Below are 15,412 nucleotides of genomic sequence, written 5' to 3' on the forward strand. Positions count from 1 at the left end.
CACTGATTGACAGATGCAACTCAAGATGTCCACCTACTACATACACCAGCACAATTACCAACACACAGGCTGTAAACAACGACCACTGTGATGTCATACTGCAGTGATTATGTCACTTACAGAAGTGTCACACAGTGATAGTTACATTACTTCCACTGCATGATGGTTGTACTGCCAGAATAAATGAGATGTTTAACCTACAAGATGAGAAACACAGCTATGGAAAACAGTCTAGCTATGCCTGGTTCCTAGCCCAGCTATGGTTCGTCAGGCGTATCTGCAGGAACATGAAATATCATCAGCACAGTCTCTCTATCACGCACACTCCCTCCACACTACTGGGGGGCGTTTGGGAGGGGGAGCAGGGAGCTCTATGGGGAAAACAACATCACTGACCTGTGAGAGAGACTGAGTGGACTGTCTCTGACTGTTTAGTGCATTCTGTGTCCTTGTCATGTCCAGACGTACTGTGTATAATTGTGACAGAAAAACCATTATTACTCTATATAGGGGTTGTGAATTGAGTATTCTATTCCCATCCATATCTGAGTTCCTTCACATTCATTAGTTTTCCTCTTGGTCATATTTTAAAATTCCTTCATGAATATCTTGGAGGCATTAGATAAGATTGATGCCACCTGTAATTTGTGCATTCATATGCTTTTACTATTTTTATTATAGTTATCATCCTGAATTTAATGAAATAATCTTACAAATTTGCTAGCAGAAATTAAATTCATTACTAAAATCAAGCTTGCAGGTGATGTTGTTAAATGCTTCCACATTCAGTGAAAGGAAATAAACAACATGTTTCGGTGCTGTGTGATGAATTGATGAATAAAAAGAGAAAATCAAATGTAAATATCAAGAAACACACACAATGGCAGTTAGGAAAAATGTGAAATGAGTCCAACTTGAAGATAAAAATTGTTGGCACAAAAAGTAATTTAGTAACACAATTCAGCTAACTCAGCAGTGTAATTATGAAAGGCAATTAATGTGTAATAGAAGTAGGGAGAAGAAGATCATTGCCAAAATAAGAAAACATGGTTATGAAAAATATTCCTACAAATAAAAATATTTGTGTGAAAATCCAGAAGGCTTTCACAAAATTATTTGTGTGGAGTGCACGTCTTTATGGATATAAAAGCTGGACACTGGAGAAATAAGTCATGCAAAAGCAACATTTATATGGCAGAAAATGAGCAGAATAAGTTGAGTGGAAAGAAAAACAAAGGAAAAAGTCCTGCAGGGATCACATGATGAAAGAAACCTAATAAAATACACACATACCAGAAAAATGAAATTTATTGGATAGATCTTTACAGAGAACTCCTTTCACTGTTAACAGCCTTCTCTAAAATTCTAGAAAAATTAATGCACAATAAAACTACTGAACACCTCATAATGAACAGACTTACCAACAAGAGCCAGTTTGGCTTTCAAAGGGGCTGTTCACCTGATGATGCAGTGTATGCAGTTACAAATGAAGTACTTGAATGTCTAAATCAAAAAATTATAGGAATTGTTGTTTTCTGTGACTTATCAAAGGCATTTGACTGTGTAGTTTACCACATTCTCATGCAGAAAGCCAAACTACTCGGAATAAGGGGTGTCGCAGGTAACTGGCTGCAATCTTATCTTCAGGAAAGAAAACACAAAGTAATTTTAAACAGCTCAGATGAGTCAAGGGATACTTCCGCTCAGTCTGAATGGACTTCCATTAGTTGTGGTGTGCCTCAAGGCTCAATTCTGGGGCCACTGTTGTTTTTGAAGTTTATAAATGATTTACCATTGTGTGCAAGCCTGCCTTGCAAATTTACTCTTTTTGCTGATGATGCCACCATCTTCATGAGTGGAAAATCAGATGTTGATTTTGAGGAGTCAGTTAACAACATACTCTCTGAAGTGATTACCTGGTTCAGAGTTAATGGTCTCTCTCTAAACTCAAGTAAGACAAATTTTATCCAGTTCCATACAAAAAAAAAGTGAGAGAAATAAATGTAACATGTGGAAATCAACCAGTAGAAAGAATGGATGTGTCTAAATTTCTTGGAGTACATATTGATAGCAAAATGAACTGGTCCTTCCATATACAACAGACCCTAAAAAAATTGAGCTCGGCTATGTATGCTATCAGAATGATGTCTTCCATTGGAGATTTAACCACTATGAAGTCCGCATACTATGGGTATTTTCATTCCATTATGTGTTATGGAATTATCTTCTGGGGAAATTTAGCTTTGGCAAAGAAAATTTTTGGAGCCCAGAAAAGGGCTATTAGAATTATGTGCAGAGTACGCCCTAGGACATCATGCCGTAACCTTTTCAAAAAGCTGCAAATAATGACCAGTGTATCCCAGTACATATATTTGCTGATGTGTTTTGTAATTTTTTATATATTTAATGAAGACTGTTTTGTATCTTTTTGTATGTTTTTGTTGTTTTGTATGTTTGACTCGTGCCACATCTCATGTGACATGCTCACAATACGAGATCTACGGAACATTAAATAAATAAATAAATAAATACAAAGACAATGGATGAGGCAAAAAGAAAAGAGGCTGCCCAATAAGTATTTATTTTGAGGATATGGAAAGCATAATAAGATCAAAACAGAAGCAAATGGCAGATCAAAACATTGCTTCAACAAGGTTTAGCCTTTATGAAATGAATGGGATGAATGAATGGATGCAAGATCTGTTCATGTTTTCAAATTTCCTCTACTGCAGAAGCTTTGTGTTTGACTCTGACAGCACCTATGAGTCAGTTTAATGAGGCATTCTTGAGTAGTCCAAATGTTAGCACATTGTCCTTCAGAGGCAAGAGTGTTGTTTCAAATTCTAGTACCAGATGTACAAGTATGAAATGTGAAATTTTTTGTCTTAAAACATGTTCCATTTGGAAGAATGATAAATAGCACTTTATTCAAAGTATGCTCTATCATCTGTTGTACACTTTTCCCACCTTTTGGGTAATTTGTGAATACCACACCAGTAAAATTTTTCCCCTTTTGCTGTGAACCATTCATTGAATCATTTACCCACATCTTCAAACAAACCAAAGTGCTTTTCAGCAAGTGTGTAACCCATTGACGCAAACAAATGGTAATAGGAAGGAGACAAGTCTAGTGATCAAGTTGTGTGGGTTAGAACTTCCCAGCCAAGTGCTCCCAATGTGTCATGAATTGGTTTTGCCATATGTGAAAGAGCATGGTTGTGAAGAAAACTGAATTTTTGTTGCCTCTTTCAGTATTGTGGCCTTTTTGCAAGCAGCAAATGGTTGAAATTGCGCAATTGTTGTTGGTAATATTTAGTATTAACCATTTCCCCAGATTTTAACAGCTCATAATAGAACACACCACTCTAGTCCTACCAAACACAGAGCATTGTCTTTCTGCCAAAGCAATTTGGTCTCACCGTCAATGTGGATGGTGTGCCTTGTCCATACATGATTTTTTGTGCTTGGGATTCTCAAAATAAATCCACTTTTCATCCCTTGTAACTATATGATGCAAAAATGACTTCCTTTTGTACCGAGCAAGCAAAATCTCATACGCATTTTTGCACTTTTCGATTTACCCGTCATTCAACTCATCTATCAGTATTCTGAATCTTTCCCATCTCTCATAGCCAATTGGAAACAGCTTGTTGACTGATGTCCAATTGCTTGGTGACTTGTTTTTGTGTTTGTGTATCATCTTTATTCAACAATGCTTCCAATTCCACATCTTCATATTTTTTTTGGTGGTTTTCCACATTTCGTGTCTGCAACATCAAAGTCAATATTTTGAAATGCTAAAACCATCATTCACATGTATCCCATGATTGAACATATTCACCATAAGCTTCTTGAAGTAGCTGGTATGCTACAGCAGCGGTTTTCTTCAAATGAAAACAAAAAAATTAATGCTGCCACCAAATGCTCTTTGTTTCGGATAAATTTTAACATTTTGAACACAACACTATGCACACACTTTTCCAGTTTATCACTCATGCATGTCTGACATTTGTTGATGGTACAACAAGGTGTCACAGTGTCACATCTTTATAGCTGCATTGGTGTGACAACTATTGAGTCAAATGTAGATTTCTTGTATACCTGGTAAAGCATCCAGATTTACTTCATACCACATTACATATTTCACAAAAGACTAGAACAGTTTCATATCAGTAGTTACATGGGGCTCTAATGAACCTAAAATTCTCACTATATTCATTCCACCAGCATGCTATTGTAGAGTTTTAGCAGAGTTTGTGAACAATGGTAAAAAGTGTTTACGAAGATACGGCTCTGAGTCACTTTGTAAGTAGGTTTAGTTAGTGTAAGTCACTACTGCAATCTATTTTTATATTTGAACCAAATATATGTTCCACATGCTTGTTGCAAATGTAGATGAGTTATAAAAGACAGTATTTCAAAGTATTTTCTGCAGATACAGAAAACAGTTGATACAATATGGACAATATTTGATAGCTATTGAATAGAGATTAATATTGTTTTTTGCATTATGATAGAAGGAAAGAAAGAAAAAGAAATTTAATTTCTCATTACAACACTGCTTTGCTTTCATAACAGTTCTGTAAATGTATATCAGTTTTATGATAACAGCATTGTACATTGTGAATTTAAACTTACCCAGGTTCTGTTTGTCAATGCCTTTCCAGTTTCATCATCATAAACCATGAATTCCTTTAACCAATAGCCAAGACCCATCACAAAGGCTCCTTCTACTTGGCCTATATCAATCTCTGGGCTCATGCTTTCTCCGGCATCTTCCAGTATATCTACACGTAATATCTGAAACATTTATATCATAGGCTCATACCTTTCAAATTCAATACTATCTGAGAACATGTCTAATCTGATGGGCATCTATGGGAACTTATTTTGCTTTATGTATATGACAGCTGAAAAGTTATCATAGGATGCACCATCACAAAATCTTTATCAATTTTAAACAATGGGAGATGAGGATGGAACATAACAATATTACAAAAATGATAACTGCTACCCATGATATAGTGGAGATGCTGAGTCACAGATGGGTACAACGAAAAGACTGTCAGAAATTGAGCTTTAGGCCAACAAAGCCTTTGTCAAACGCACACATACACCGTTTGTCAAAACACACACACACACACACACACACACACACACACACACACACACACACACACACACACACACACACCTGCACGTGCAAATGCAACTCACACACTGGGTGGGGATAAGGAGGAGGATGGGGTGGGGCTCCTGACGTGACTGATATTTTATCAGGTGATGTTATTTTCTACCACCAGCTTTCTATATGATAGACACAACTACAATGCCTCATTATAGGCACCTGTAATGCTGTAAGTCCCTAGTTTGCTGTGAAGAAAAGAGAAATGCACTACATACAAGCCCTTTCTGAGATCAAAGTCCCCCTGAAATCAGTTAAGAGTATAGAGTTGTTTTTTTCTTCACTGAATGCATGTGTCATCTTCTTGCTGCTGCTTAGAGATTCCCATAGGAGGTCAGATGTATTTGTGCATTTGTACTGAAGAAAATGGATCCATTGCCCAGCCAGGCTTATCAATTATTTGAATGTGCAGTGTCTGTTCCTTCAACAGAAGAGACTCCACACAGATCCAGCAGCTGTGAAACACTATATGTAAATTGAAGGGGGTTCACTGCTATCAGATGCTGTGGGACATTTTTGTGGTATCAACGGCGATGAGTAAAAATGTGCACTGGACCTGTATTCAAACATGGGAACTCCTGCTTACTAGGAGGTGCAGTAACCACTGTGAACTGGAGTATAATGCACAGGGACTGCGGATAGGTGGTGCTTGATGGGAGTGCCGATCAGCCATGAGGTGCACTGAGATAGTCTGTGCAGTTGCGATAATGTTGAGTCCCAGATGGCACAGTGGTTACCACACCTGTCTAGTAAGCAGGAGATCCCAGGTTCGAATCCTGCTCCAGTTCACATTTTTGCTCATTGCCACTGATTCCACAAAAATATACTGCAGCAGCTTATATCAGTGATCCCCCTTCATTATTAATTGAGTTGCCAAACTCGTCAGTCTCAAGAAACAAATGCATTATTTTGCCTGACTAAAGCAATCCAGAAAGAGCTTGCATCAACAGACTTCACCAAAGTCACAGAATATCATGATTGTATAAATGGTTTAATTCCACAAAAGAAGAAATGGATGTCTTCTAAGAAAATGGTACCTTGAAGTTGATACAACTACCTAAAGATAAACTTGTTATCAGTAATCAAAGATTACTTCTTGTAAAATATAAACTTGATGGATTGATTGATACCATGCTTACACAACTGTTTGTGGTATGTTTCAATGTCCAGGACTTGAATATGGTGAAAATTTTAGTCAGGTTCTTTGTTATGACACTATTCGTAATTTAATAACAACTGCATGTGAAGAAAACTTGAAATTTCATCAGTTCAACATTATAACTACATTTTAGTATTGGGACTTGGACACAGAAATATATACACTGAAATGCCAAAGAAACTGGTAAAGGCATGCATATTCAAATACAGAGATATGTAAACAGGCAGAATACAGTGCTGCAGTAGTCAATGCCTATATACGACTGCAAGTGTCTGGCCCAGTTGTCAGATCACTTCATACTGCTGCTGCAATGCCAGGTTATCAAGATTTAAGTGAGATTGAACGTAGTGTTACAGTTGTTGCATGAGCGATGGGGCACAGCATCTCTTGTTTCAAATTGTATCGAACAGATAGACTTGTACGGGTGTAGAGACAACCGCATGAATCCATGGACCCTGCATGTCAGCAGGGGACTGTTAAAGATGGTGGAGGCTCTGTAAAGGTGTGAGGTGTGTAAAGTTAGAGTGATATGGGACCTTTGATAGTCTACAGTCAATACAACTCTGACAGGTGATACATATGTAAGCATCCTGTCTGATCACCTGCGTCCATTCGTATCCATTGTGTATTCCGATGGACTTTGTCAATTCCAGCAGGACAATGCGACACCCCACATGTCCAGAATTGCTACAGAGTGGCTCCAGGAACACTCTTCTAAGTTCAAACACTTCCAGTAGGCACGAAACTCCCCAGACATGAACATTATTGAGTATATCTGGGATGCCTCGCAACGTGTTGTTTGGAAGAGATCTCCATACCCATCCCCTTGTACTATTATGGATTTATAGACAGCCCTGCTGGATTCATGGTGTCAATTCCCTCCTGCACTGCTCCAGAGATTATTCGACTCCATGCCACATTGTGTTGCAGCACTTTTGCGAGCTTGCGGGGGCCCTATATGACGTTAGGCAGGTGTACCAGTTTCTTTGGCACTTCAGTGTATATGTCAGCCAGGTTTCAATGATGTGTCGGATCATGTTCATCAATTAAAGAAATAATTCTATGAACTTAAACCATCACCTCATTGCTGGAATAATGTTTGATCTACATTCATAAAAAAGTATTTATTTGTTCACGTTTCTTTCGACAGAGCAGAACATAAAAATTACTGATTGCTATTTATACCGATATCATCTCACTGCAGGATGAGCTCAGAATGCAGTGAATTTGCTTCTACATTTCTTAAGCCAGAATTCAAAATCTGGGCTCTTTAGTCTCATTTTTAGGCATGAAAATAGAACAAAGAGTTTGGCTTGTGTATGAGTATTTCACAGCAAGCAGACACAGAGAAGCTTCTACATCATGCTAACATGGCTGATTGAAAACCATTAAATTCTCCATGAGATAATGCACAATTTGACAATGAGTCCAGCAACACTCTCAATAGCAGCATTCCTTTCTGTTCATCCGTGGGATCATTAATGCATCTGTCACGTTCTACCCATGCAGATCTTGCTTGTGCTGTTTCGAAAGATGCTTGATGGCTAAATCCACATCTTTTGTCTGGAATGCTGTAAACACATTTTCAGATATCTTTATGGTACTCAATATTTTTGAAATCTGAGGGTATTTTGAGTGTCTCATATACCTTGCTTACAAGGTGGATTTGTATTGTCATAGGATATTGCAGTACCTATGTTGTTCAGAAGTACAGTGCAATGTTCATTTGGTCATGCACTTGCACAAGTATGTGGTTGATGACATATGGAAATTGGGATCTGGCCAAGTGTTGTGTTCAGACAGTTTAACCATAAGATGACCCCTTCTGATAAGCAGGAAATCCGGGTATGAGTCCCAGTCCTACACAAATTTTCATTGTCATCATTCCATCATACAGCTAATGGTTGTCCACATTCGCAGCTGCAAATACATTTCATGTACTGTCATTATGGCTGTCCATCCCTAGGATTTCAATAATTCTGAAGAAATTTTATCTACTCTAGGAACCTTGTTTTAAGTGAGGGCTTTTAGTGCTTTATCTGTTTCTTCTCACAGAACCAAATATCCCATCTAATGTACATCCACTTCTTGCTTCCTTTCCATAATAGCATCCTCAACTTTATTTCCTTTGTGTAACACTTCTACATTTACCTTTCACTTTTCAGCCTTTTCCTCTTTGCTTATCTTATATCTATTCTTTGCTCATCTTCTATTGTATTCCTTGCCCTTTTTTCCATCAGTTGCTCCCTAATGCTTCCTTTGAAATTTTGACACACTTCAGTTGTTGTAACTTACCCAGGTTCATCACCTTAATTTCCTAAAATTCTGCAATGTCTTCAGTTTTAATCTCCAGTTCATAACTAATAAATTATGGTCAGAGTACAAATCTGCTGCTAGAAATATTTTATAGGTTAAAATCTCACTTCTGAATCTGAAATCTCCCAATATCTCCAGGTCTCTTTCACATACACAACCTTCAAGCGTATCTCATTACACATTCTTTCAATCTTTTCATCTTCTGTGGATCCAGTAGGCATATAAACTGGTCTTATGTAGTGAGCATTTACTTTATATTTATCTTGGCTGGAGTAACACATGCATTATGCTATTCACAGCATTAACTCACATTCCATTTTTTTAAATGCATTACTACTGTTGAGTTGGCATAAGTTGATTTCTGACAGTAGCAGTGGGCTGGGTGCAGCAGCTTCACGGGGCTATCTCAATGAATAACGAAGCATGATTTTGTAAACATCTCTGTGGCAATGCCTCACTATTGCCAAAGCTCTGTAGATGGCTACTGTTTTTGCCAATAGTCATTAGCAGTTTGCATTTGAAAGCTGATAATAGCACTATGAAGTGTCAGGGATCTACTTGTACCATTTCACATATAGACTCCACACTTGCTTACCCCCTATTTGATTTTTTGTTTATTACCCTGCACTCACCTGACGGAAGTAATTTTCTGTGTACCACTATATTTCACTAACAACCACTGTACCTAACTTCACATGCATATTTCCCTTTTTATATTTTCTAACTGACCTAAAGGCTCTAACATTCTGTTGCTCTGACCTTTAGAATGTCAGTTTTGTTTTTCCTGATGGCAACATCTTTTTGAGTAGTCATTGCTTGATCCAAATGAATGACATTTCTACCTCCAGAATACTTTACCCATGAGAATATCATCAACATTAAACCGTGCTGTAGAGCTACAGAAGAGACATTTCAGCAAGAAGAAGAAGAACAACAACAAAAACAACAACAACATGTAGAACTACACATCCTCAAGAACTGTAACAGCTGTAGTTGTTCAAACTTTCAGCCATTCATAATACTGATATATGAATGCCATGTTGAGATAGGTTGCCAGGGAAGATCAGCCTGGCATCCCAATAGTTTTCCCTGCCACTACTGAAAAGGCAGTTCTCCCTTTTCAGGAACCATATGTTAGTTGGGCCTCTTCACAAATACCCTACTGAAGTGGTTGCACCTACAGTATGGCTGTCTGTATTGTTGAGGCAAACAAGTCACCTCATCAAGGCAAGACCAACAGTCCACGAGAAAGAATATAGCTATGCTCTTGAAACTTGGAAAGTTCTAGAAAGTAAATTTTGCAAGATATTTATACCAAACTGGCTGTTTTTATGTTGATAAGTTAAAAACTGATTTAATTTTTTTCTCTTGGACAAAAGTTTAAGCATTAAGTACAAACAAATTATTTAAACATGGAGATTGCCTTATTCAAATACTATTTTTTATGATCATAAGCTTTCTTTTGATTATGCTAAATTAAACTGAAATACTGTATCAGTTAACTTCATTAAATTTAGTAATTTTCTGATATTAAATTATAATATTTTATTTTGCTGCATATTGTTATACTGACCTGCTGTTGTCCTGTTAGTACATCAACTTCCACTTCAGCTACAGTTACTCCATAAATGTAGTACTGCTTTAGGGCATCTGTGATCCCAGCATACCTGACATACAGATTTCTTTAATATATTATCACAATTATGATACAAAAATATCATGTCATGAAACAAATTTATCAATTTAGAATAAACAAAAGCAAACTTTTATAACAGCATGATTCTTTATATGGCAAATGAAAGGGAAGATTTGAGTAACTGATAAAGTTTTTGGACTAAACAAAACACTGCATGCACAATTGGGAGTCAAAGAAACACATAAGTTCAGGAAGAGAGGGGGTAAGTGGTTTATTCCAGGTACTATCCTGCTGTGACCTCCTCAAACCAGGATCTTGGTTGACTTTTCAACTTAATTCTTAATGTACCTGTTTCCAGAAAACCTTTCAATTGTACACTGAACTTTAATTTTCGTGTATTACTCTATCTGGTTCTGAGTTGCTTTCTGCAACTTACTGTTCTCTGCAAGCCACATAATTTTTATTTTTTTTTTCAACATTCATTTCCATAAAGTGCAAGAAAATTAGTAATGTACATGAATGATGTAGCCTTGACACATACATACATCATAAATGTTGAGCAGAGATCAACATTTGCTGAATATGCTGCAGCAATAAGCTCCTGCCAAGAAGGGTCTTTTAGCTTTGCTTTGATAGGAGCCAAACGGTTTGAAAGTTCTTCACAAGCACGCAGTGTAGCCTGAAAATAAAGGTTTTACAATATTTTGATTTAGTAGATGAAAAAAAAATGATCAGATTGCTCAAGCATTTCATAGCTGTGTTCACTTACAAATGCACATGCTTCACTTGCAATGCTTCCACCTGTGACTACATTGTTAGGGGCTGTCAGAACATTACTTGGCTTTACACTCACAAACTCTAGTGGCACTCCGAGTGCATAGGCACAAACCTGAGCAACCTAAAAAAAGAAATGTATTATGTATTAAAACATGGAAAGAGATGATCTGCTGCTACTTGATGTTAATAGCAAATCTTCCAGAAAAGATAATGTTTCATTTGTACTAGTTCTCCACTGTGTCATTTATATCTACATTGTATGTTGTATCGTAAAATAATCTAAGATCATTAGATAATGTATTCATTAATTGATCTTTCACACATTGACTATTGCGTCATCTTCAGATTGGCTTTTCCAATTTTTAAGAGAAGCTATCAAAATTTTTTTGCCACCAGAGAGAGAATACTACAATGGAAAATCCAGAATGGAACCTAACATTATTGTGAAAAGAATAGTTGCTGGTCACCACATAGCAGAGATGCTGAGTTGCAGACAGGCACAACAAAAAGAATGTCAGAAAGTGAGCTTTTGGCCAACTATGCCTTCGTCAGAAATAGGCAACATACACACACACTCTCATGCAAATGCAACTCATAGACACATGACCACCGTCTCTGGCTATTGAAGCTAGACACACAGTTGCTGGCTTCAGTAGCAAGAAACAGTGGTCATGTGTGTATGAGTTGCACTTGCATGAGTGTGTGTGTGTGTATGTTATCTATTTCCAATGAACACCTAGTTGACCAAAATCTCACTTTCTTACAGTCTATTTGCTTTGCCTGTTTGCAACTCATCATCTCTGCTATATGGTGAGTAGAAACTTTAGTTTTCATAATATTGTTACAATCCCATAGAAGCTGATATATTTAGTAAAGTGATATACTTATTTTTATTATTCATAAGTAATTGAAATCTATTGGACTTCTGTTCTATGAGGTGTGATCAAAAACTAATGGGAATTATTGTTTTTCTTAAAGAATCTTTATTTATTCATCAACATCAACTTTCTCCCTTTCAGAGTAACCCCCTTGATATAATACACTTGAGACAGGACTTTTTCCAATCTTGGAAGCGCTTCTGGAACTCATTTTTCATTAAACTGTTTAGCTATTTCAGTGATGCTGTTTTTATCTCATCAATAGTGGCAAAATGACATCCTTTCATAGTTCTCTTCTGTCTCAGGAATAGAAAGAAGTTGCAAGCGATCACATTCAGCAAATATGTTGGCTGAAGCAACATAATAGTTTTGTTTCCTGCCAAAAAATCATGGACAGGCATTAAGGTATGATTGGGAGCATTATAATGACGCAGTTTCAATGAGTGATTTTGTTACAATTCGGGTAGTTTTTTTTGGATTGCTTCGCACAGATCACTCATTTCTTCCAGGTAGTATTCCTTTTTGACTGTGTGGCCATCAGGCAGGAACTTGTGATGCAATAACCCACTGTAATCGAAGAAAACAAAGAGCACAACCTTCACATGTGATCAGAATTGCTGAATTCTTTTCAGTCTTTGTTCTCTTGGGTCTTCAGGCAGTTTCCATTGGGACGACTGGACCTTGTTTGGACAACTGGACTTGATTTTGCCATATATTCATGTACCCATATTTTATCACCTGTTATAACATTCTTTAGAAGTTCTGGATCATTGTCTACGTAATTCATAAATTCCTGAGCAATGTCTATGCAATGTCATTTCTGATCGAAATTCAACAATTTCAGAACAAACTTTGCTGCTACACATTTCAAGCTCAAAACAACCAAACAAATTCCATGACATGAACCAAAGGATATGCCAATATCATCAGCAACTTCTCTTATGGTGATTCAGTGATTTTCCAGAACAATTTTCTTTACTTCTTCCACTTGTCACCTGCAAATGATGTGCTAGGGTGTCCAGGGGGGTTGACATCTTCAACATTTTCTTGACCTTCTCTGAAACGTTTATACCACTCATAAAGTCTTCTCGTACTCATAGTTGTAGATCTAACAAAAGCCAAAGTCAACACTTTGAATGAAGTGCTGCCATTTATTCAATTTTTCAAGAAAAATCTAATACAAATTCTTTCATCCATCTTTTATGAAAGTATAAATTTGCGGAATACTCAGAATCTCATATGACCTTTTTGACTGTCCACAACAAAATAAATATTCAAAACAGATAAAAAGGTTAACATACGTCAGAAACATGTGTGCCAACAAGATAAAACAAATTGAAAATTTAATTGTATAAAGCTTGATAGATAAAAAAAAAACTCTGGTTACTGTTTGATCACACCTCATATACTACTCAGTGTGTTGTAACCGCAGGAACAAGCCAAGTCAAATTGCAGTACCTTGAGAATAGTACGTAGGAAGAAGTTAAAGTTGTAGCGCTGGGCGCCAGGCGTGGCCGAGGGGTCAGCCGAGGCGGCACTCGAGCTGCAGGGCAGCTGGGTGTGTTGATAAGAAAGTAAACAGCCGGTAGATACAAACGAAGGTCTGTGCAGGGACTCATGATAAGCATTCAATTAAGAATATCAACAGTAAGCATTCCTGGCTAGAGAGAGAGGTCTGGGAGTGGAGAGAGAAAGAAAGAGGGCCCTTGGTGGGGACCGCACTACGTCATGAGGAGCCAATGAAGGGCTCAGGACGCAGTGCGTGACCATATAGGGAGAGGCGCCTCTGCCCCTCCACTCAGCCTCTGAAGAACAATAGCAACAACAATGTTTTAACGAGACCAAATAAGGGCAAGTTGCCTTCGACGCTACGTCATGCCAAGCGCTGGCGTGGTCGGAGGGGAAACGTTAACAAAACCCGAGAGCACGCCGCTCTGGGCAGCTAAGTCTTGTCGTGTCGGGTCTTGTCTGGTGAGGGCGAAGAGTTAGATAGCAGCAGCCGACTTGGGCTGGGGAACGGGCTGTAGGCAGGCAGCCGGAGATAGTCGCTGGAGAGCGTCAGGGCGTAGCCGCGGGACTCTAACGTAGGGTGTTAAGAAACGTTGCAGAACTTCTAGTAGGCAGTCGGAACGGTGGAGTCAGTCACCGTCTCTGTATTAGACTTGGCCTTCCTGTGAGTGCAACCACCGTCAGATAGGGCGATTTGTATTCACTTAGAATAAACTGCAATTTATTAAAGTTATCACGACTTTAATTTCTATCACCTTCCTAGCCTTGTGAAAACCAGGGATTTTTACATCTTAGCCAGATCAAAAGTCTCCCTCTCATTACGGTCAACCGGCTAAAATCCCATCCACGAACCGTGTCGCCCAATCCCTCGCAATACCCACGCTTGGGACGCGACATAAATAAAAACTTTTTGGTGCCAGGTGTGGGGTTATCACAAAGACCCATAGGCTCCTACCTCCAGGAGACATTAGATTTTGCTACAGCGACTGTGGCAATTGGCAGGAAGTTGTGGCGAATCGCAACTTTCAGCATTAGTAGCACCAGTACGTTAGAGTCCAGAAAGGTAGTCCTCGCGGGTGCAGGGCAACGCAGGACAGCGGCAGCGCGACGCGGAGCGATGAGGCACAGAGGTGCCTAAGCAGCCAGCGTTCGAGTCCGGGGGTCCGGGCCGAGCAGCAGCGGAAGCGGCAGCAGCCGTAGCAGCAGCAACCGAGGAGAGCGACAGGGTCGGCACAGCCCAGCAGAGCGGCGGCCGGCGCATCGCAGCAGCGCGGGACAGCGCGGGACAGCGAGGGCGCAGAGACAGCGCGGAGCAGCGCGGGACAGCGCGGGACAGCGCGGGCACAAAGAGAGCGCGGAGCAGTGCGGGACAGCGCGGGACAGCGCGGGCACAAAGAGAGCGCGGAGCAGTGCGGAACAGCGCGGGACAGCGCGGGCACAAGGAGAGCGCGAAGCAGCGCAGGACGACGCGAGCCAACAGAGCAGACAGCGCACCACAAAAGAAGCGGTAATTGTAAAACTGTATTAAGAATATTGTATTTTGTTGTGTAAAGTGTTAACTTAGTTAAGATGCCACTAACTAATGAAGTTGCGTCCTCCTCCACTAGTGGTAAGATGTCAGTGAAAGAGGCCCTATGTATTGTGTCGAAAGTTTTTGAAGGGAACAAGAAGGATTTAAGAGAATTTATAGAAAATGTAGATGCAGCTTTTGAATTAGTAAAGCCTGAGGAACACGAAACGTTATTGAAGTTCGTGAAAGCAAAGATAACCGGTGAGGCCAGGTCGAGATTGCAGGTGCGTGAACGCACAGGTACGTGGCAAGAGGTGAAACACATTTTAGAGGAAAATTATGCCAGTAAGCGTACTATAGTCTACTACGCATGTAAAATTTTTCAAGCCAGACAGGGACAAGGGGAACCGATAGCAATGTGGGCAAGCAGAATTGATGAAAT

At 39.0% G+C, this 15,412-nt stretch overlaps 1 protein-coding gene across 2 annotated transcripts in view; it reads right to left on the reverse strand.

Annotated features, from left to right (window-relative positions):
• LOC126419914 (uncharacterized) overlaps positions 1–15,412 on the reverse strand; it is a 257,958-nt gene that overhangs the window by 10,674 nt on the left and 231,872 nt on the right. For both annotated transcript variants that reach the window (XM_050087192.1, XM_050087193.1), the window contains exons 21-24: positions 11,066–11,194; positions 10,842–10,975; positions 10,234–10,327; positions 4,639–4,800 (exon numbers count right to left, since the gene is read on the reverse strand). In XM_050087192.1, the coding sequence (XP_049943149.1) occupies positions 4,639–4,800; positions 10,234–10,327; positions 10,842–10,975; positions 11,066–11,194 (519 nt within the window). The remainder of the gene's footprint in view (positions 1–4,638; positions 4,801–10,233; positions 10,328–10,841; positions 10,976–11,065; positions 11,195–15,412) is intronic.

The sequence above is a fragment of the Schistocerca serialis genome, chromosome 9, assembly GCF_023864345.2.
Source record: "Schistocerca serialis cubense isolate TAMUIC-IGC-003099 chromosome 9, iqSchSeri2.2, whole genome shotgun sequence".
In the NCBI taxonomy this organism is placed as follows: Eukaryota; Metazoa; Arthropoda; class Insecta; order Orthoptera; family Acrididae; genus Schistocerca; species Schistocerca serialis.